The 23,189-nt window shown below is 49.0% G+C and overlaps 1 protein-coding gene and 1 long non-coding RNA gene across 2 annotated transcripts in view; both read left to right on the top strand.

The window, feature by feature from the left end:
• arid4b (AT-rich interaction domain 4B) overlaps window positions 1–5,304 on the top strand; it is a 56,212-nt gene extending 50,908 nt beyond the window's left edge. Inside the window, exons 21-25 of the mRNA XM_080016464.1 lie at window positions 87–1,331; window positions 1,671–1,781; window positions 2,094–2,369; window positions 2,806–2,952; window positions 3,039–5,304. Of these exons, the coding sequence (XP_079872590.1) occupies window positions 87–1,331; window positions 1,671–1,781; window positions 2,094–2,369; window positions 2,806–2,952; window positions 3,039–3,202 (1,943 nt within the window). The 3' untranslated portion in view covers window positions 3,203–5,304. The remainder of the gene's footprint in view (window positions 1–86; window positions 1,332–1,670; window positions 1,782–2,093; window positions 2,370–2,805; window positions 2,953–3,038) is intronic.
• Window positions 5,305–6,468: 1,164 nt separating this feature from the next.
• On the top strand, window positions 6,469–9,147 carry LOC307242254. Its single transcript, XR_013844585.1, has 4 exons — window positions 6,469–6,608; window positions 7,918–7,987; window positions 8,571–8,656; window positions 8,897–9,147. It is a non-coding gene; the product is annotated as an uncharacterized lncRNA (long non-coding RNA).
• The last annotated feature ends 14,042 nt before the right edge of the window (window positions 9,148–23,189 follow it).

The raw sequence follows: 23,189 nt of genomic DNA, 5'->3' as shown, positions 1-23,189 counted from the left end.
TTTCACTATGAGCGTGGTTGACTTGTTTATGCTACCAGTAGCTGCTCTACCAATAAAAGTAATATCTGTTCTCCCGTTTCCATTAGCCTCTGAGATGTCCACAGACGAGAGCGAGCATGAGGATGACGAGGGCGAGGGTAACGAAGAAGACCGGCCTGGTTGTGGCTTCCAAAAAGGCCCATGTGAGCCCCAGCAGCCGCCCGCGGAGCATCGGGAGAGCAGCAGCCCACCTGAAGAGTCCAAACCCCCGTCGGTCACGGGAAAGAGCCAAGACCCAGTCAGCCTAGAGGGTCTCGAGTTAGGGAAGCAGCGCGGGCAGCCCGACGCGGAGGGAGGGGAGGCGAGCAGCCGCAAGAGGAAATCTGAAGGCGCCGCCGAGAGGGTTGCAAAAGGCCCATCCAAAGCCAAGACGAGGAACACCAGAAGCGCAGACTGGCTGCCCGGAGGCTCCCCCAGGAAGCCCGAAGCAGAAAGAGGGGGCGGCATCGGGGAGGAGAGTAGGCCCTCGTCCTGCAGCAGTTCGGAAGACGAAGGAGGGCCGACACGCTCAGACTCCCAGACCGAGGAGAGCGAGCGGAGCCGACCCAAAACCAAAGGCTCCCCCTCCAAGAAGTACAACGGCATGAAGGAGAAGACCAAAGCTCCCAACCGACCTGCAGGCTTCTGGGAGATCCCAGAGAAGAGGGTCAAAGCGTCCGGGGCCGCAGAGGAGCGTACGAAGGGCCAGAAGGACGTGTGGTCCAGCATCCAGGCCCAGTGGCCCAAGAAAACCTTGAAGGAGCTGTTCTCCGACTCTGACACGGAGGCAGCCAACTCTCCCCCCCCTGCCATGTCCTCGGGGCCCGAGGACGCCCGGGCGGAGCAGGACGCTGAGCCGGAGGATGAGGTCTCAGAGGAGCAGATGGACACCGATAAACTGCAGGAGTTTCCCAGCAGCGGCAGCAACTCCGTCCTCAACACGCCACCGACAACTCCCGAGTCACCTTCCACCGGGGGTGCCGCTACAAGCGCCGTCAACGAAGACACAGGCCCGACGCAGCACCCGTCGCCTCCACCCTCGGTGGCCCCCGACTTGCCTTCGGAAGCCGCTTCCACCTCACCACATCCGCAGGGACCGCCTCAGGAGGAAGGGGCGGGGGGGCGCAGCGAAACGGACAGTAGTACCGTGGAGGTGGAGAGTCTGGGTGGGGAGCTCCAGGAGCTGCCCCAGGAGGACGGTGCAGGTTCCCCCTCCAAAGCCTTTGACGGCAGCCTGTCCTGCAACAGCAACAGTAACTGCAGCCTGGAGGTGAGCAGCAGCAGCCAGCTGGATGTGGAGCAGAAATCCAAAGGTATCAACAACCTCTATTAGACTTTTCGTTGTATATGCATGATAAAATGTTTGTTTGTTTTCCCCAGCGTGTCCCCTACAGATTTGTGGAAGCAATCTGTGTGGACAAAATTATAAACAATCAGGCAGCAAACTTGTAATTCCATGCCACAGTAAAATTATGTCTCTTTTGCCTATTTGTAACGTTCTTGTTCATGGTTCACGGCCCACCGATCGTCACGGTAGCTGTTGTCGCTGCTGTTGAGTTTGTGGGGTGCTCGGGTGGGGGAGTCAGCTGCGCAATATATTTTAGCGTCTGCCTATAACCTAACCTTTGCTTTGCTTCACGTTTGCTTTTCAGCATCTGCTAGTCAGAAGAGGCAGAAAGAATCACAGACGGGTGGAGCCTCAAAGAAACACAAGCCAAACCGCAAGAGCCTCGGCGTGCCTCCCAAAAAGAATAGGAAAACAGGTACGCAGGAGAGTTACCCAGTTGGCGGCTCACATTCTGTTCTGCCTTTTCTGACAGTGCTTCCCCCGTCAGCCCAAATCTTGAAATATACTTAACCCTCACATCGTATCAGCGAGGACGGAAAATCGACATGCTCCAAAAAAAAAAAAAAAATGGTGTATAAGTTACATTTGAAAAGTGGCGTTCTAGGCAAATTGTTTACATGGGTAGAATATGAGTATTTTACGCATACAGGCTAATCAAACGTACGCACTTGCACTTCCAAAATGTATCTTTTTGCCTTTGTGAACCCACGCTGCTCTCCTTCTCCAGCCAACAGCAGTGACAGTGAGGACCAGTTGGTTGTGGAAGGCACTGCCAAACCGCCCGCTTTGAAGAACAACGCGCCGGACATCAAGGCGGCCGTTTTGCCCAAATGCCCCGGGCGAACTCCCCCTTCGAGCCATAAGTTCCACAAGCACGGGGACCCTGATAACTCCCACTCCCACCACCACCATCACCACCACCACCACCACCACCATCACCATCACCACCACCGTGACCACCATGGCAGAACGCCGCGGGTTTACAAGTGGAGTTTCCAGATGTGTAAGCGTCAAAAGTGAATGAGGGATGAGCCAAAAGGGGAAATTCCGATTCATGTATTTATTGATTTATTTGTCTTAAACGCAATATGTTTTGTTGTGATGTTTCAGAGTTTTCATTGAAAGTTCTAAAACTCGCAATCTGTCTGTATTATAAAGGGTTTGTTCCGTTGATCCATTTCATTGTGAGTACTTGAAATCTTATTCTAAAACACTGTCAGTTTGACCAAGGCTATTGTCCTTACATGACAGTGCCTGACTGCCTTTGCACTGCTCTGTCAACCCTTTTCTGTCATTGGTCGTCTCGGCCCTTTGTGTTAACGTTAAACACCTGCAGCGAGTTTTGGCTTCAAAGAAGAGGTTGACTGTTTTTTGGGGTTTTTTTCAACCCAGGCCTTATTAAAAAGTCTGTTTGCATCATTTCTAACTTCTCTCCCCAGCGGACTTGGAGAAGATGAGCAGCTTGGAGAGGATCTCCTTCCTTCAGGAGAAGCTGCAGGACATCAGGAACCACTACCTCTCCCTCAAGTCGGAGGTGGCTTCCATCGACCGCCGGCGGAAGCGCATGAAGAAGAAGGAGCGTGAAAGTGAGTCCCATCGCAACGACCGTCGCCATTTGCATTTGCTTGCACAGGCCAAAACCTAACCCCGCCCCCCCTTCTCTTTTCCCCAGGCACAGTTGCTGCTTCCTCCTCCTCCTCCTCCTCGTCCTCGTCGTCCTCCTCATCCTCGCCGTCCTCCAGCTCGCTGACGGCGGCCGTCATGCTGACGCTGGCCGACCCGCCGGTGTCCTCCTCGTCCTCGCAGAACTCCGGGGTGTCGGTGGAGTGCAGGTGACAGGACGCCCCGGCAGGGAACCGCCGCACTTAGCACTTAACCAGCACCCCCCCCCCCCCCCTAAAACACCCACCCACCCAACCCCTCAACCTCACTCTCCCTTCCAAGAAGGACTCACAAGTCAACTAACAAACTGTTAACTACTGGGGGCACAAAAAAAAACTGACCAGAGACAACAACAAAAAAACACAACGAAACAAGCACTATTTTCTATCGACAACTGTTTCCTTGGCAAGCTAACGGCACTTAAGTGCACTTTTATGAAGATTGTGTAAGAGGAAGAATTTATTCAAAAGAGGAAAAAAAAAAAAAAAAAAAGTTTTGACAAAATTGACTTTTGGCGCTCCACTTAATCGATGAACATTTCTGAAATAAATTGTCTGTTTTTGATCTGTTTTCGGTTTGTTTATTTATTTTTATTTTTTTCAAGCAATAATTCTTTCCATTTGATAAAGTTGTATTGTCTCGGTTAGAGATGTGAAACCCATGCCCGCCATCCCACTGTCTCTCTGTCCTCCATCACTTCTAAGGGCCTTCCTACAAGGAGTTCCACACAGGGGTCACAGGAGAGTACTCCTGTATGTTTTTTGGGGGGTTTTTTTGCGATGAGTTTTAACGTGCAGGGAAGGACGGGAGAGGGGTGGGGGAGTTCGGGGACAGATGTGGAATGATACTGTAGTGCCTTTTGGTTCTTTTCTACGGGGCACTTTGAGAAAGGACAGCATTTTTTTTTTTTTTTTTTTTTTTTTTTTTTAATCTCCAATTCTGTCTGACTCAATTAAAGAATCAAGTGAACGCCAAGAATGTGGCCCTTGGAAGCTGAAGAATTCGGAACAATACTGTATGAATAAGGATGCGGTCAAGGGCCAGGTCCGACTGATATTCGATGGGTTTTTAATCGTCGTGTTAGGGATTTATTTTTTTGTTTTTTAAGATGTATGATTGTAAAAGAACTGGAACACCCTTAGTCGACTACTGAATACTCATTCAGCCTAGGTTAAAAGGTTTGAAGTCTGGCAGGATCAGATGGGCAGCGGTGACCCCACCCCCCCACCCCCAGTTTCCCCTTCTTTTGAAAGAGTAAAAAGTAAAAGATGGGCTCACTTATGGAGATCACCCATCAGATTCATGATGTTTTTGTTCAAGGCATTTCCGCTGTTCTGTTTCCCTTAAGATTTGCAGACATTCAAAGGAGTCGATGTGTGCGCGATTAAAGTTTTTAAATTTGATCAGTGATGACATAACTAATGTTTTTTTGGGGTTTTTTTTTAAATAATAATCAAAGACTTACTCTCATATTCATCCCTACCAAAAAAGGTTGTTTTTTCATGTGCTATGACCAGAATAATGGAAAAGGTATTGTAAATGTGCATTTATATCATAAAGTGATGTATGTGTATACATTTCTAAAGACATCTCCAGTGTTTCCACTGAACAGACCCCTCCCCTACTGTATGATAACCTGAAGTTCTGTTGTTGTTTTTTTCTTCCGTTTGGCACTTGTATGTAATTGTGTGCTTTTGTTATACATTTGTATATTGAGAAGAGTGTTTTGAGTCAAGCTATTTAATATCTTTACCACTGTTAATAACGTGTACTTTTCTGTACAGACAGTTTTGCGGTTTTAACTGTAGTTTCATTGTAAATACTCGAGTACAAGCATGTGTCGTCGTCCCCCGCCCACTCTGTTCTCATTTCTTTAAATTCGTCGGAACGATAATTGACTTTCGTTCTACTGTTGTTTTGTCTAGTCGCCTTCCAAATTTTCAGGGGTCGCCCCCACCCCCACCCCCTTCGCTTTTGTTGTTTTTTGTTTCACAAATTTTCATTTCACATTAGTTTGTATTTTGTCTCATTTTGTTAGCCGCCTCGTGCTTGTAACTGAAGAATTGTGGGTTCTCCAAACCCTGTACATGGGCTGTAGCTAAAGCTTTTTAGACCTATATGGAAAATGGTATGGTTCTTGATAAGAGAAAGCAGCGGAGCTTATATTGAAAAGGAAAAAAATAAAGCTCCTTAGTATTTATTAGGCTCATCTAATGATGGTCGTTGTGTAATTTATTGTACAAATGTAAGCAAAACAGAAGCCTCTGTTTGAAATAAATGCCATAGTTTGTGAAGTACACAGTGTCTTTTGAACATTTAAATGTTGCCACGTAAGAATTCTCCACAGCTAATTCCTCAAACTGTATTTTGCCGAGAACCGAGAGGGGGTTAAAAAGCGGCAAACTCAATTCAAAATTGTACAGTATGTCCTGTGGTAATAGTTTTCTCAACTTACAGAGAGGGCTTTGTTGGGTCCTCATGCCAGGAGGAGACTTTGTGCTGGGAGGTTCCGCTACGAAAGGAAAAGTGCAATGAATTTCCAGAGTAAATTGTGGAAAGTGATGCAGATATGGGCTAAACATTTAAACTCCATGCATACCGGCCATATTGTGATGCTTTGCTTTCCTTTGCTGCCTGCGGGATAGCTGGCCTTCCTTAATTTAACATACTTTTAGATAATTACAGACGGATAGTTTTTTTTATTTTTGACGCAATCTAATATTATAATTTTTTTTATTGACTAATGTACATGCATTACAAATATGCTCGCATACAAATACAAGATCAAATATAAACTTGTACAACATAGTGCAACAGGTGTTGTACACTAAAATTATAATACAAACGTAATACACAGTAGAACAATGCAACAAACGGGGATGACACAAAGAAAAGGAGGAAAATAGGAAAACACTTTCTTTACATAGTTCATAGTACGTTCCGATCGTCTACTTTTAGGACTATTAATAACTTAACGGGCCTTAACATTCTTAAAATTCACGAGTATAAGCAAAACAACAGGGAGCTTTGGATGGTGTGTGTGTGTGTGTGTGTGTGTGTGCATAAAATGTACCACATAAATAGATATGTTAACAAAATAGACAACTGTATAGAAACGTCAACACATTCTTACATTACATTTTAATATTGCACATGGATTTACCCAAAATATATTCCTCAAATTTCTTCCAAAAATTCCAAAATTGGTCGCGCACGCACGCGCGCGCGCACACACACACACACACGCACGAGTTCTGCAGAAGCAGTCGTTGTTGTTTCTATTTAACGTCGCTTCAGTATTCTGCTCGCTCATTGGCCCAGGACCCCCGTGCTTTCCACGCTGCCTATTGGCTCGTCGTTGGGGGGGGGCGTGGTCAGTATGCGCGGTACATTATATAAGGGGCTCCTCGTGGCGGGCAGAGCCTCTTCCTGGACGGCGGGTGGCTCAGCCGGTGTCCCGCGGCCCCGGCTCAGCTCCTCTTTTGATTTTCTAGTCGTCGTCGTCGTCGTCGTCGTCGTTCGTCATGGTCGGCTGTCTTCGTTCTGACAGAAAACGGCGGCGCCACCCGCGGCCCTGGACGTGAGTGGTGCTGGTCGCCGCAGCCACCGCACGGGGCGCGGCGTGGGACTGACACCTCGAGGCGGCGCGCTTGGCTGCCAGGCGGCTAACCGCGCCCGGCGAGGACCCCGCGACGTGAACCTTTCTGCGGGGCGTCGTCAGCGGATGCGTGGGGGGGTGGGGTGCGGGCGGCTAACCGCGCCCGGCGAGGACCCCGCGACGTGAACCTTTCTGCGGGGCGTCGTCAGCGGATGCGTGGGGGGGTGGGGTGCGGGCGGCTAACCGCGCCCGGCGAGGACCCCGCGACGGGAAACTTTCTGCGGGGCGTTGTCAGCGGATGCGTGGGGGGGGGGGCGGTGGGGTCAAAGCCGCGTGCGAGGGCGTAATATGTGACGTTTCCGCGTCGGAATGTCTAAAAATCGACTAGACGTAGGCCATGTTTTGTTGGGGCTGTGCACTTACATTATCGCAAGTGTCTCCAGCGTGTTTTTCAAACCCGGAGACATGACGTGGTTTTAAAATAGGTGACGGTCCGTTTCGTCAAGTTGCCCGTCAATGGCGTCGTGTCCCTGTTACCCCCTCTACTTCCGGGGCAAGGCGGGGAACACCGGACGTGACGACAGAGAGGCTGGGACCGCGAAGTAGCTGACGTTAGCCAGCCACTGTACTACTGTACTGTGTGCTTTACTTCGTATCGTTATACTACTCTAACGATTATTGAACGGAGCGCCATTATTTATTGCCGCTTGCTGCACGTTCGGAAATTAAGACTACTCCCGTGACCCCATGCTACTTCTCGACGTCAAGCCCCGTCTTTTGTTGTTGTTTTGATTGAGACCCCTAGTGGTAGAAATGACACGTTGCGCCATTAAACGTGTCTGTCCAAGTTCCACATGGAGTTTGAACCCAATGGTGAAATAATTAAAATGTGCAATTTGTGAGTCATGAGTCAAGCAGGACTGGCTGAATTTTTATGTTCACTACCATAAGATAAACCTTTAGTCCCATACTGGGGAAATTTACATTGCTTCAGCAGCGAAAAAGGGGACAGCAGATAAAATGGAATAAACACCATGAATAGGAGCCAGAACACATTGCACATCAGGGACAATCCCTGAGGTGCGATCTGTTTTTTTTATTTAAAAAGGTGTATTTGCAATAGCTATTACTGCGCCCATCCTACACTAATGTTAGAGTGGCATACAATGTCGGGGGGGGGTCCATTCAATTGTTGGTCTTATTTCTGTGGTCTGAAGTCGACTTAAATGTCATGACTGTGACAGCCCTCAATTGTCCCTAACCTCTGACATGATTCTTCCTCTTTCCCAAGCTTCCTGGATGGAATCCCAGGTGCACGCTCCTGTATCAGACTTTGAATCATGTCGGTGTTTTGCCTCAAGGTATTGCCACTGCTATTAGTTTGATGTGCATTTTTTTATGCTGGAAATGTAAGATAATTTGAAGTCAACTCTTTTGGAGCTCATGTAATGGCTTTTATTTTAGTTTATTTTCCCAAACAATGCTTTGATCTGTCTAGTTGAGAGATCTATTTCTTGGTAGCACTGTATTTTCCATGCTTTTTTTTAAACATTCATACACACTAGTTAATTGATGTATTTTGTAAGGTAACTACGGTGGCCTATAGAGTGTTTGCAGAGCTGCTTAAGTTTACTTACTTAAAAGTTACTTCCTGTCAAGGCTGGTTAGAAAATTAAATCATGAAAACCCAAAATACCAGCGTAGTTGTCTGGCATAGAGTGCAGTCAGAGGGGAAACAACGATATTTGAAGATCAACCAAATAATTTAAGTGTGCTTATTACTACTGATGCATAGCTTAGAAACAATGCGCTCTGCGCCAATGTGTTCTGGGCCTTTAATGGTGTACTGAAATGGCTTTAAGTACGGGCTGCTATTCTCAGATATAGCAGACTGAATGACACATTAAATAGATTGTACTCAAAAAATAAACTCTTTCAACACAGGAGGCCATGAGAAGGGAGTGGGACAATCCACCAGTGACTTTCTGGTCTGCAGCCAGGTTCTCCAGCACATTGCCCACGTCAGACGGGTGAGGATGACGGGGGCGCAGAGCGCAGCGTGTGTTGTTGAGCATTCTTGAAAACCCCCCAGTGGCTTGCTGTGGCCAATGGGACAAAAAAGGATGCAAGAATAACTTCAGAATTCCAAAGCTGGGGGCTATATCTATTGCTCTTGGCCATTTCACCTCTAAGACAAAACTTAAATTCTGTGAATTAATGGCTTAGGTGTGTATCAAAGTGCTGGAAACAGATTTGTCTTTTCCTTTCAGCGGCTCGTGGGTGCCCAGTCTATGGCAGAAGATGTTGAGTGCGTGTGTAAGGCACATCATGAAATTCATTGTGACATTCATAATGATTCAAATCTCCATGGAAACATTTCAGTGAAAGGTTTGTACTGAGAAATAGCTCATGCAAGTAATTCATAGTTCATGTAGAGAATTTGGGTAATTTTTAACTTTTTTACTTGTATATTGTTTTTGTTGTATTATTCCAGTGTCCTTTTTGTGAAACTTCCCAATAAAAAAAAACATTGAAAAATACTTGGTTTTGCTTCACCAGTAGGTGGCGGTAATAATGCATTGGTGAAAACGGGGGCCGTTAAGAGGATTTTCCCTTTCTTTTGTTTCTCCTCATTCAGTCTGTAGCCACTCTTACTATTGACTTACCGGATATTGGATGTCAGTATACACTTACCTGATATCAGTCAACTCGGTGGCGTGAGCAGATTCAAAGGTCTGGACCCAGGCAAAGTATACAATGAACGTGCCGATAACTCCTTTGGGTAGTAATAAAAAAAGGCACTTTGTGAAATGATAGGCTCAGCAGCTTGGTCCTGTGGTTTTTTTTTTCCAAGTGCTTTCAGGTGTTGTCTATTTGGGGCAATAAAGTATTTTGTAAACAAGGCGCAAACCTACGTACTTTTATGAAGCTTCAAGGCTGCAGTACAAAAGACAGAGGGTGCTTTGTGAGACCGGCTAGAAAAGGGAGTAGCTCGCTTACTGTGTGTTTTGGAAGACAAATGCCAATGTAATTGTTATCCTGTCAGCGGTGTTTGGAAGGGCTTTTGGCCGAAGCGTTGCCAGGAAAGTAGTTTTTCTACAGTCGGAATGAAACCTTGAGCAGTAGCCCAGAAATGTCCAGTAAAACCCTAAATGGTCGACTGTATCTTCCACCCCCCCCCCCCCAACCGTGAACTCATGCACTCATACTTGGAAGTCCTTTTTTCTCTCTCCGGCATTCCTGTTATTTTGCCATCGGATGGAAAGTTAGAAGCCTGTCAGGGGCCTGCGGAGATGTCTGACCGCAAGTGTGCGTCTGCAGAAAAAGTGAATCATTAATCTGTCTTGAGGGCGGGCGGGTGGGGGGGAAGGAGAGCGGGCTGGAAAGCAGTCTATTCCTGGCGGCGCCGGAGTAAAGGCGGGTTCAGGGCCGAGGCCAGCTCTCCGCTCGCTGTGCCACTGGCCTGCTTCTCCTGTAAATAAACACTCTGCTGCCTCCATCTTGCAGCTGCCGGCCCACATCCCCCTTTTCCATGCGCGGATACTAAGTGAGCATTAATGGCAGCCTCCTGTATCCACCGATGCTTGTGGTTTAAAAAAAAAAAAAGGAAATAGAAATGGCTGATTCTGAAGTGTATGTTGGACAAGCAATGCAAGAAGAGCGGTTATAAGCGTCGGGGTTGCAGCCTTCACCCTTTTTTACTTTAGAATGAATGGAAAGGACGGTGTCCATGAATGCCTTTCTTGAAATATGTGTCAGCTCTAAACTATTAATAGCTCTGCACGATTGACTAACTAGTGGAGCATGCAGTTGACGCTACACAAAGAAAGAAAGAGAACAACTTCCCTCTCTTGTTCAATAGGGGGCACTGTTGGTCCGGGGAGTTCCCCCCTCCCCCTCCTTTTTCACACTCCATCTGAAGGGCAACCGGATTTACTGAGTCTGGAACATAAGACTTCCAGTTGAAAGCAACAACAATGGCTGTGACTGCAGCGCAGAGACCATGTGCTAGTGATATTTTTTTTTTGCTTCACACTTTCCCATCCCGTGATAATCTTCCCATGACGACAGACGCTCCCCGGTTCTCCCAATGTGAGCCTCTTTGCCTTTATTACGGGTGGCGTATGTGACCCGTTAGCAGGCCGCTGCGACAAGGCAGCGGGTATTAGGCAGAGGCGTAGAAAGATACCCGGCGTCAAGGTAAACATCGTCTCCCCAGCACCGACGGTCTCATTACCGTTGTAATTTGTTTGCGTTAAGTGCGTTGTTTTACTGATTATAAGATGAAATGTGTAGGAGAATATCCTAATCACTTTGAGCTCCACAGCCCATTATGGAAAATCCCATCGACAAATTACCCACGGCCCCTAATCACTTCAGTGCTGTTACAATTTCTGTGCTTGAATGTCAAATCTCTTTCCTGTACACCCATCGAGATCGCACCCGGACGGATCGTTCCAGATGTGCGGTCCTTTGCATTTGGGGGTAGGAGACCCTTGGAAACGCTGTTCACTGAAAGCCCATCCTATATTGTCGTAGAGCCTTTTTTGGGGGGGCAGGGGGCAGCTGGATCTCTCCTGTTCCCTCCATCCGTCCCTCCTCTCTCTGTTTTGGAACATGTACTGTGTGCCAATCCCCTGTCTCATATTTCTCCAGGGCCTGCCCTCGGCATGGCAACGTATACGGTGATCCCGCACAGCGGCCTTGGTGCACCCCACCCCTACCCCATGCTTAAAGCCACAGGGTGCCCTGTTGCTGATGTCACAGGGGGGGCTCACCGTATACGTTGCCATGCCGTACCAAACGCCATGATGAAATATGAGACGCAGGCCGCAGTGTGCCAACTGCAATAGAACGGCAAGAGAACGCTTTATCTCGGGCAGCGGAGGCTCTCGCGGCCCGCTGTCATTCGCCAACGATGAGGGGAGGGGAGGGTGGGGTGCAAAAAAAAGAAAAAGAATTCCGAGACACGTCCTAAAAATAAAAGCGGCACCGTTATGTGCCGGGAGTATTAAGTTCCCCAACAGATGACCCATTTTTTTTTCTCCTCCCCATCTCAAAAGGGTATTGCAGATGGAAAAAGGAGGAGGCCGGCGGTGGTGGTGAGGGTGGGGGGGTTGTCGGTTCGGTCTGTGGAGCCAATCCGGTGAGTCCACAGCTCGGGGGGGGGCTCAGAGTCCCGGAGGGTTTCTCCTGCTCCCATATAGGGCGACGGGCGAACCGAAACCCCTATCCACCCCTACCCTATCCTGTCTCTCTCTCTCTCTCTCTCTCACGTATTCCGCCTGTCTACTGAGGTTTCAGTTGTTTACACCTTCCCCCCTCCACCCTAAGTGCTGCAGAATGTGGTCCATGCCACCCCCACGCTCCAGACGCCTCCGGGCACCACGTACTGTATGCGTCCTCCCAAGCGCCGTGCAGAAGCCAGATAAGGGCAGGGCGGGGAAGGGGGGGGTGGGATAAAAAAAACAACACGTCACAATCACCCCCCCCCCCCCTCCCCGTCGTCTCGATGGGAACTGACATGTACGGCAAAGTGGAGGGTGAAACAAGGGTTAAACCGAGCAGACTGTGTACAGGTTTTTTTTTTTTTAATCCTCTCACTCCACCACTCCCCCTCGCCCTCCCCCTCTCCCTCCCTCTCCCTCTCTGATCTGCCCTCCTGCTTTGAAACCATGAGGCCGTCAGACGGGCTTGTTTTGCATACTGTAGTTCGCCTTGCATTGACTTGTAGCACAGAATCCCAGGCCTCTGGAGGCATGTCAGAGGGGATTTATGGGGGTGGTGGGGGGGGGGGGGTCTCGCAGAGTTTCCCCATTGTCACAGCCCCTGCACCGAGGGTGGGAGGGAGGGAGGGAGGGAGCGCCTTGTGTGTGTGTGTGTGTGTGTGTGTGTGTCAGCGTAGATGGTGGTGTTGGGTTTGACGGGCTGCTGGTGGATGGGTGAGTGGAGAAATACAGTGGCGTTACTGCCCCCCTCCCCCTGGCCCCCACGGGGGGAGGGGGGAGGGGGGAGGTCCTCCCTTTGAGTCGAGCTGAATGGGTGGAGGGGTGGAAGTGGGGAGGGGGGGGGGAGAGTGTAAATAATGTATTTGGAGTGGAGTGGAGTGGACTAGGGGGAGCATTCAGGGCCAGGCCTGGGTGGCCCCGCAAACAGGAAGCTTCAGGGCCCAGGAAGAGAGAGGGAGGGAGGGGGGCGGGGTCGCGCTGTCTTGATGCATTGTGGGTGAAATGGGGAAACGCAACAAAGCCGGTTTCCAGTTTCTTTCTGGCCTTGCCGCCACACCAACTCGAGCAGCGTTTCCCAACCCCGCGGCACACGTTGTTCTGCCACTATTATGTGAAGAAGATTACGGCGAGGATCATCCTGTAAACCGTTAAAAACGTGCGCTCATAATAATGGACGACTCATAGCGATGCCAGGCTCACCAACGCTTCGGTCGTAGCAAACAAATCTTTCAAATGAGCCACTCCGGCAAACGAGTGGGCGAGCGAGTTAATCCTGGATTTTTAAATAACCGCGGTTAAGGGGGAGCTTTGACCTTGAAAGACGAACGGAGGGCACGGGGGGGGGGGGGGCGTACAAACCCTGGGGTCTGCGGCTGGTATTTTCTTATTCGCTCGCGCGGTCCTTGGCCCGGGTGGTGGCGGCGCCGCCCACTCGTTCACCCGGGAACTACAGAGTGGATTTGGCGCCTTCAATCCTGTGTTACCGCCGCTCCTCTTTGAAGACCTTGCATTTGAGCTCCGCGTGTCTCATCAATTCCCCATGCCCCGTGGCTCAATTTGAATCTGAGCCCCCTCCGCACCCTCCACCCCCCAATCCCCCCCCCCCCCCACTCCGTAACGTTATTCATTCACGCACACTGTTTATATTCATTGGGAATAAGCATTTCTGTTGTTTGTGTGGTTTCTGTAACCCTCCCTCTTCTTGGGGTAAGGGCGGCTGGGTCCAGCCTTGTGGTGACAGGTCGTCCACTTCACGGCTTCAGGGTCTCAAGATCAAAAACAAGAAACAGAAGAGGAAAGAGGAGTTGACGCTGCTTTTTAACACCTCCCCCCTACAGTTATTATTATTGAAACTGTAGTTTTGTTACGAAAGCCCCGATACCATACAAAGACCCCCCAGGGGTCTGACTGCCATCCATCTCTTCTTCTCCTTCGTCTTCTTCTTCTTCTTCAAAGGCAGCCCCTCTCGTTACACCGCGTACGACTCTGGGTTTCCATCTTTTCATTTATTTTCTTACTTTTTTAAAATGTATTACTTGCCGTGGAAGCAAGTGGTTCTTACAGATAGATGGAGAGATAGATAGATAGATAGATAGATAGATAGATAGATAGATAGATAGATAGACAGATAGACAGATTGATGGATGGATGGCTCAATCACAGTGGGCCAGAGATCTCCAATTGAAGGGCATGAGATCAGGATTTATTTTTCCTCCCTCTTTGTCCCCAATCCGTTTGAAATAGCGGTAACCCTCAGACCATCGCTCCGTGGCTGTAAAGCCCCCTGCCCCCGCCCCCGCCCCCACCCCACGCAGACACCATCTCCTCCAACGCTCCTCTGACCCGGCTTCCACTTTCGCACGCCAACCACAAATCCTCCGTCCTGGGGGAGGCGAGCTGAGCCGATTCCACCGCACGGCTCAAACCCGTCTTCTGTCCCTCGAACGCCGCCCTCCCCAAGACAAAAACCTGTCACCGCTGAGTCCCTCCCCCCCGGAGCCGCCATGGATACCACGTTGTTATCTTTTACTTCCTTTGTATCCCCCCCCCCGCACCCGCCCCCGCACATCACTACGCCGGCGCGAACGCTGTGTTCGTCTCTCTCTCTCTCTTGTTTTGATTCCTCCTTCGCGGTGGCGTGTAAGTGCTCAGTAATACATCGTCGACCCGCCTCGTAGGCCCTCATGAATCAATGAAACGCGCCAAAGCAACGAATCGTCAGCCCCTCTGACCTGGTTTTTTGATCTGCAGAATACTTTGCTCTCTCTCTCTCTCTCTTTCTCCAGGTGGGTTTGGATACGGCCCCCCTCCCCGAAACATGACAGGCTTGTTATGTATACATTACGAAAAAAACATGGTGTGAAGTTTTTTTTGTTTTTTTTTATCGTCTTTCATTTGCATATAAAAGGCTTTTTGATTATCCCCTGTCTAGTTTGAGTTGTTTTTCCTCCATAAATTATTTAAACAGCCATGGGAACGAGTGAGCGAGCGGGGGCAAAAATCACGAAGGATAAGTCCTTTTCCGGGGATCCGGGCGATTTGCATCCACGAGGAAGAGTCGCATTTAATGGACTCATAGATGATTAATGAATCAATTATCCAACGCGGTTTGATCTCCGAGCGGCTCCGGTGGCCTTCTGCCTGGCTCGAAAGGAGTTTGCCGTCGTCGCCACGACTGGCGATTGTGCTTGCCAACTTCGACACGCTCATTCAATTATAAATGCATGGAATAATTAACAAACAACTACATTATCAGGGCGTAACACACCGGGCCACCTAAGGTCGTCCGCCGGGGGACGGGCGTGGCGAAGGGTTTCCCGCACACAGGGTCGGCCGCGTCGTGTCTTCCGGAAATGACGCTTTGATGAAAGGCACATACAGTGTACAGTGTGGGTCGTGCATCACCAGGTGCATTTACATACAAGGAATTTTTCATGGCTGTTAAAAAAAGCTTGCACAGTACACAGTGCTGTACAACAGTTTTAAGCACTTGTAAAAAAAAAAAAAAAGTTTTAAAGTGAGGATACTGAATCAAATCAATATTTGGTGTGACCACCCTTTGCCTTTAAAACAGCACCAATCCTCCTCGGTCCACTTGGCAGTTTGTGAAGGTACTCAGTTGGTTGTTCCAAGCAACTTGGAGAACTGGTCACAGTTCTTCTGTGGATTTAGGCTCAGCTCTCAATCGCTTGTGTCTGTCCATGTAATCCCAGACTGACTGGATGATGTTGAGATCAGGGCTCTGTGGGGTCCGGACCATCTGTTGCTCGACTCCTTGTTCTTCTTTTCGCTGAAGATAGTTCTTTATGATTCTGACTGTATGTTTTTGTGTCGTTGTCATGCTACAGACATATTGACACACTAATGCAGAAGATATAAAATAACCGAGACAAATGTTTTCTCTGTAATCTAAAGTGCCTAAAACATTTGCATAGTACTGTATATATAAAATAAAATAAAATAAAATGTAAAGTAAAAATAAAAGAAAACAATTAAATATATATAGAATTATAAAAATATAAAAAAAAAAAACCCACACATAACTAAACAAAAGTAATTAATAAAAACAAAGAAAACTGACGGGTGGAAAAAAATAAATATTTGCCACCCGCGTTCCTATTCAACCACAGGGGAGCGCTTGTTGACACCCATTAGTGGGTTTCCCAGTATCAGACCAGACCGGGAAAGAAGGGTAATGATGTAATTTCCTGAGAGAGATGACATTAAAGATGTCAAAGTGCCCCTGCTGACATCATCCATTTAGCAAACACCAAGCTCCCCACACCCCCCGCCCCCCAGCCTCCCTCAATAATGTACATTTGTCTTCCTTTTCCTACCCCACCTCGCTCCATCGCCCGTTTTTCCCATAAACACGAGAGTTCCCCCTCCCCGCACACCCCATTTCGGCGCCTCGGGGCTCTGCATATCGTGCCGTAGACTCTATGGAGAGACTGGAAAAAGGAGGATACCATCAAAGCCCCCCCCCCCCCCCGCAGCCGTGGCTCTGGGAAGCGACATTTCTTTTTTCCTTTTTTCGGAGCAGGCTTCGTGTGTCGCATCGCATTATTCTCCAACCTCTTTCCGGTTTTTGAGCCTAAGCTGCTGCTAATTTATCCTGTCTGCACGACAAAGACACCCCCCCCCACCCCCTCTCCGCCCCGACCCCCATCACACATATGCACACGCACACCCCATTCCTCCAGTCGAGAAGGGAGGCGGCGTGGTGGTTTTTTTTTTTCTCATGGATTCAACGCGGGTCCGTCTTCGTCACGGGGCGCCATCGGCAAATCGTCAGCTCTTGTTTGGGGATGTCTTGTCACGGCCATCAAACAAAGAATCTGTGTTAAAGGGACGCAGCTCTTGTCGTGTAAAACAACAACAACAACAACAAACGTACACCGAGCACAGCCGTATTATCCGTGCGGCTTCCCGGAGAGAATCGCAGAATGTGAATAATATTGGAACCAGGGCGGCTCGGAGGCGCTCTCTCTCTTCTCCAGCCCCAGTGAGTGGGCAGGCTCTAAACGTCAATAATGGATGCTTGAAGGCAGAGTAAGTAGACGTGAACTGAAAGCAAAGAGGGGGGCTCGCCTCACTCAATAATGAATCAATTGATCCCCCTGCAGATGATGGATCGGGTTGCTATGACAACGGAAACCGAGTTGCCTGGAGTGAGAGTGGGAGGTGAGGCGTTTCCTCCCGACGCCCGTATCCTTTAGGCTGTTAGTGGCTCCTGGCTTCATTCATATAATGGTGCATTGTAAATGATAAGTGATCCACCCTAAAAGAACGACGTGGATGAATGTAGATAATCATCTGTGAGGGAATTACCGACAATTTGACCGGGTGGTATTTCAACAATCTGCTTGCGCTCCCAACCTGCTTCTCCTGTCTCGACATAAACGCGTATGTAAATGTGCCACAGGTGCGTGTGATTATACCAGTGATCATTCCAGCTATGATTAGCTCGAGTGCTGCCTTCAGATGATGTATCAGCGTAAGTGAATACACATGTCGGTTTTATGTGCACACCGGGCCCGGCGCGCTGAAGAAGCCAACATGTTTACCGTTTCTGCATGTGTGCGTTCTGTTGCCTTGGCAACGCCGGCAAAGCTGCTCCAGCTGGGACCACGTTGCCAAGTAACAGCTGAGTTATGAGAGGAGAGGAGAGGCGAGAGAGGAGAAGTGTGGGCGTTGGGAGGGATAAATGAGAGTACGAGGCGTTTTACAAAGAGATCATGCCTGCCCGCAACAAAGGCTGGCGGCATGATGGGAAAAAAAACAAAAACATCTCAGGGTAAAAATACATTTTATTTAGGTTACGGCTCCGGACTTAAAATGAAGATTCCTTTGATGGCGCCGTCTCTCTGGCTGTGCCTCCACGCCAGTAAAAGCAGATTTTTAAAAGTAACTTTTATTCCATGTTTACATTTGGTTGACATGGGCAGCCTGTTGGATAAAACAAGATATCCAGGAGTAATGATGTTGCTGGTGATGGAGAACTGCCGTTGCTAGATCCGCTAGGTGGAATCTGGTGCTGGTGGAGATGGGATGGAGGTGGCAGTGCTTGAACGCGGCATATGAAAGAACAGAGGCAAGCGACACGACAAATAGCGGCTGGCCGTCAATGGATCTGGTTCTCAGAGGGTGTGGCAGGCTCTGATTGGTTGAGGGGGATGGCCGCAGGTGATGCTAATCCCTCAGTGCTGAGACTGAGGATGAACAGACGCGTCCTCGGTCCTCCCTTGCCGAACTGAGACCAAAGCTTCATGAGCGATACGCTTCATGTTAAACAGCAACAGGGCTGCAGACCAATTGGCTCACATCGCATCTCGAATAATTCCCTCTTGTGGAAGGAGAATTGGAGTAATGAGTGTACCAATCCATCTGCAGCGGCATAGCTGCATTGACCGTGGCTCAAACACGACGACGGAGAGGGCACAGAGCCTAGAATTATCTGCAGGGAGTCAGGGAAATATCGGAGACGGGACTGTTCCCAAGCCCCTAGCTCTAAATGTTTGTGAGTTGTTCTTTGGGATGCACGGGCATGGGAATTACACCAAACGGCCTGCGGTTGAATCCGCACCAGTTTAGCATAGTTTAGAAAGGTTAGATGAACTCACAGCCAAGTCTTTTTTTTCATCTGGGGCTTTGGAGCTTCACAGTTCCAATGGTGGAAACGTGGCCTTTTTAATCCATGGCATCACATGAGTTAATGGTTTGTGATAACAGCAGCTGGCCATGTTTTGGATGCGCCATTTGGATTCCTTCACAGAAAAAGGTTAAACCCACAAAACCCCATCTGTGCATGTCAGATGATGAAGTGCAAAGAGTGTCCATAGGGTTGAGCAATTCATTTACTTGTATGACTTGCTCATTCACACAGATCGAGTCATGAATCATCTCGACCTCAGGCTGCCAGTCTTTAACGTCCAGGTGCCCATTGAGGCTAAAACCTATCAAGTGGAACGCCATTAAGCCAAACTGCACAGGAATTACAGTTGACCAAGACATGAAAGAATGTACAGGAGAACTGTTCCTAAATCGATCCACGATCCAAATTTTTTCATACCTAAAATTTGTTTAAATTTTAGGTATTAATATCCGGTTATTACCTCATAGAAGGATCCATAAACATCAAATCAATACACTCATATTTTTCCAACTTGACATCTGAGACTTTAACTTTTACTGTACAGACGCATTAACAGAAGGGGAGCCAGAAAGTGAAGTTCGTGATAAAAGATATACTGTATGCTGTGTCCAAAAGGATCCATACTAGTGCACTGTAACTATGAGCTACTATGAGCATTTTTTGTATACTATTAGTATATATTTGGTTGATAGTACGAGATCGTATGTGCAAAGTACCAGGATGACAACATCTAGTGAAATGCAGTAGTATGCAAACTGCAGAAAACTACGCCTGCAAGCGTATCCGGCAATGGATTGCGATAACGCTGAATGCGTTGAAAGGAAGAGGCAGGGCCCGTGTGGCAACATAGCACGTCCAAAAACGTGTCGTTCAAAAACATGTTTTACTCACACAATCAAGCAGGCACGACAGTTGTGCTCATATGTAGTATGTGGTATGTAGTATTAAGCACGTAGTATTAAGCACGCAGTATGCGATTTTGGATATTTGGCAATGCTTTTTTTGACTGCCGCAGCGTGCTGGGTTCACCGGCGAGTTTGCATAAGTGGGGTTTGGATCAATGGGATTCTAGCGTGGTATGAATAGGAACGAGAAACGACAGCCAGTACGGTCAACTCTCATGCACATAACATGATTAGGCAATTTTGTTGCATCAATATTACGTCTCTATGAGCTTCTCTGTGAGACCCTGTATCTACTGCCTGAGCTATCAGGCTTGTTGTCATGGAAACTGGTCATGAAGCACTTGGAATTTCACTTTGGGACCGATTGCCCCCCACCCCGCCAGAAAAAACCCAACCACCCATCCTCGCACTGTTTGCAGAGCTCAGAGCATTTGTCACTTTCTCTGTGATGTGTTCTCACACACTCTTGTACATTTCTACAAATCAGGCCGCCGCAATTCTCCCGCTGCAGGCGGATCGCAGACACGTGCGCACATCCCCAGCGGCTCGATCCAAATCTGTTAAAAAAAAAATTCCCCAGACTTTGAGAATTCTCTGTGAAAAACTCCAGATTCGGCACACTATGCATCAATAATGTATTTCACTTTCCAGCTGAAAGGTTGCGTGGACTGACATCTCTCCCGAAATAAGTGGGCATTTCACTCGGCGAACACAAAAACAACAGAGCAAACGTGCTCCGCCGCCCCCGCCTCACACATGCTTTATATAACCACGGTCGCCCATGGCGATTGTGCAACACAGTGCCGTTGTCTGCGCTGATGTAAACAGAGCCTTAGCGCCCCTCTGGAGGCTCCAGCACAAGCGCCTTGATGCAGCAGTTATGGGCACATGCCCTACTTTCATAAATCAGAGCCAAATAAGGAAAAAAGGGGGAAAAAAAAGAGGCAAATGTCGTGGAGGGTGAGGGTTAAGCTGGGTTGAGCGGGGGCCAGGAGATGCAGAGTGAAAGGAATAGAGAGAGAGAGAGAGAGAGCGAGAGAGAGAGAGAGCGAGAGAGGGGAAGCAGAGAGAGGGGTGGGGGGGCGCTCAACAAGGCTCATATTGATGTTCCAAACACAGCTGCAGGCGTCAGCTGACGGGGCCCGGCCTGGACACCGCCCCCGGGTTCTGCCTCCCACCCTCGCTGGCTTTACATTGTGACCTTTCTCCCGCTCTACTGGAATGGATCCTCCCCCCCAACCCCCCCCCCCCCATTTCCACCCCACTGGCCCCCTTTACCAGGCATTCTCCATGTCCCCGATGACTCCCAGCAACCCCCCCCCCCCCACACACACACGCTCACACAGTCTCTCTCTCTTCCTCTGAATTGGGCTTCTGCAGGGCACTTGGGATCTTCAAGCCTCCATGGAATACTGGCTCTCTTTTCAGCGTATCAGCACTTTTGTTCCCCTCGGCTCAAACTTTCAAAGCCAACCCCCCCCCACCCTACACACACACACACACACACACACACACACTCTTTCTCTCTGAATGTTTTCCCTTCTTTCGCTCTTTCTTCTTTTCATACTTTGTTAATTTCCCCCAAATTCCCAAATTCGGGTGGTTCCGGTTCACACATGAACAGCAAAGTCAGCCGGCTAAGTGAAAAATATAAAATAAAAACATATATATATATATATATATATATATATATATACTTTTTTATTTTTACTAAACGTTTGAGCAGTCATCGCACATCTGCGCCCCTGCGTCCGTCTTGTGAAAAGACGGTCTAAAAAAAACCAAAAAAACGAGCTCAACCTCACACAGCGAGTCAGCAGTGTGAGGTTTAAAACTGCAGCTGTCGTCGAGCATCCATCCCTGAGGGATGGCAATCAGCAGAGCCAAGTGTCAATCAGGGGTCCGCTTCCTGGAAAAAGCCGCCGTGTCCCAACCACCCCACCCCCACCCAAAAAAGCCCCGATGACGTAGGCCCGCGGCAAAGTGAAGTGATACTGGATAGTGTTTCTATTGGAACCTGTCCACCCACGCCTACACGCACAGACACACGCACACACACGCACACTCCTCTATCCTCACAACCCAAATTTGTTCACAGGAAATGCTCAACTTTCCTGGGAGATGTCGCCCCAGGCTGCTCATGCACTCATAAATCCTGGCTTCCTTTTTCTGAGAAAATGAAGGGCTTGAAGGATCAATGGGGTGGATTCATTCGCGCACACACACACACGCACACAGACACACACGCACGCACGCATGCAAACAAGAGAACAAACAACCCCTACATACAGTCACAACTAACACACCGTGCTTGCCAAGTGGTTCTTGGTGCGGCCCGTTTGACAGTGGAGAGGGCGGATTGAATTGAATCTGGGAGGTAAACAACAGGCGTTTCTCCTCCTCCTCCTCGGCGCTACCGGGTTACGTTGCAATAATCCCAGACTCTGCGGTATCCAGGCAGACCTCGGCAATACAACGAAACATCACAGGAATGAAAAGTGGTGGGGGGTGGGGGTGGGGGTGGGGTGGGAGGGGCACAGGCGGCGAATGAGAGGGCAGAGGGAGAGTCCAAGAATAGATGTGTTTAAAGGCAACCGCTGTCGACTCCGTCTGTCCGTCGGGCTCCCGTTTAGACAGCCCAGCACAGCTGCTGCTGCTCTGGTTCTGAGCCGCAGCTGTCTGTCGTCGATGTGCAAGCGTGTGGCCGCATAGGTCTTGCGCGTGTGTGTGCATGTGTGTGTGTGTGGGCGACAGAGCACTGGCGTTGCCATAACTCAGGAGTGTATAGTTTCTTGGTTGTGGTGGTGGTGGGGGTGGTGGTGGGGACGCCTGTGCTGTGGGGGGTTAAAGGGTCACCCGCGCGTTGTACTCGTACGTGGAAATTCCGAGCCCGTTTAAAGCGGGTGACTGGACTCGGCCTTGAAGCGGCGCCGCAGAAAGCGGTGGGGGTGCCCGCCGTCCTCCAAGTGGCTCGTTGTTATGAAGGCCATGTGTGGCAGCGCCTCCCAATGTGTCATCCTGCACACTGGCTCTCGGATCATCCCCGGGACAATGCACCATCAGACATGTAGCGATTACCAAAGCAGTGGTGGGATTTCCATATCAAAAAGCACAGGCGTGATTCTGCAAATAAAATCCCACATAAACCCCCCCCCCACACACACACACACACACATATCTATGTGTCCCAATATGTTTAAATTATTCATATAACATAACACCTCGCAGCGCGGACAGATTTACAGCTCAATTCGCGTTCCGCCAGGAAAATGACCATTTCGGAGAGCTAGCTCACACGTACGGCCGAGCGTTTTAGAAAATTGGTCCTCGAAAAGTTGGAGGGGGCTAGTGAACGCATGTACTGTATGTGTTTGGGTGTGTGTGTGTGTGTGTGTGTGTGTCCACAGGAGTTATGTGGGCTGACGATATGCATCAGTATCAACATGCCTTAAATGTCAGGCGTGCCACCCCGGGGCCAGTCGAGTGCGTTGAGGCGTTGTAGGAGGGAGCGCACATGCGGGCCTCGCCGTTGCTGCATTGTGCTTCGTGAATGTCTTGTTGCCTCGGTGAAAAGTCTTGTGGTGCGGCGGCCAGAAAACAAACCCAACCGCTTTTCCAAAATGATGGGTTGTTTGTTGTTATCGCTCAACCCAGGCCTCAGGTTTGGCTACAGTTGGTTGCCAGGAGGAAGTGGCACAGCCCCGTTTCTAGTCTGGTTATAGTGCATTAGCTCACTTTGGTGCTGAATGCAGTCAAATGACCAGTCAAACATGCA

The sequence above is a fragment of the Zeus faber genome, assembly GCF_960531495.2.
Source record: "Zeus faber genome assembly, chromosome: 16".
NCBI lineage: Eukaryota > Metazoa > Chordata > Actinopteri > Zeiformes > Zeidae > Zeus > Zeus faber.
Note: the sequence above shows the minus strand (reverse complement) of the source record. Positions and strands in the feature narration are given on the sequence as shown.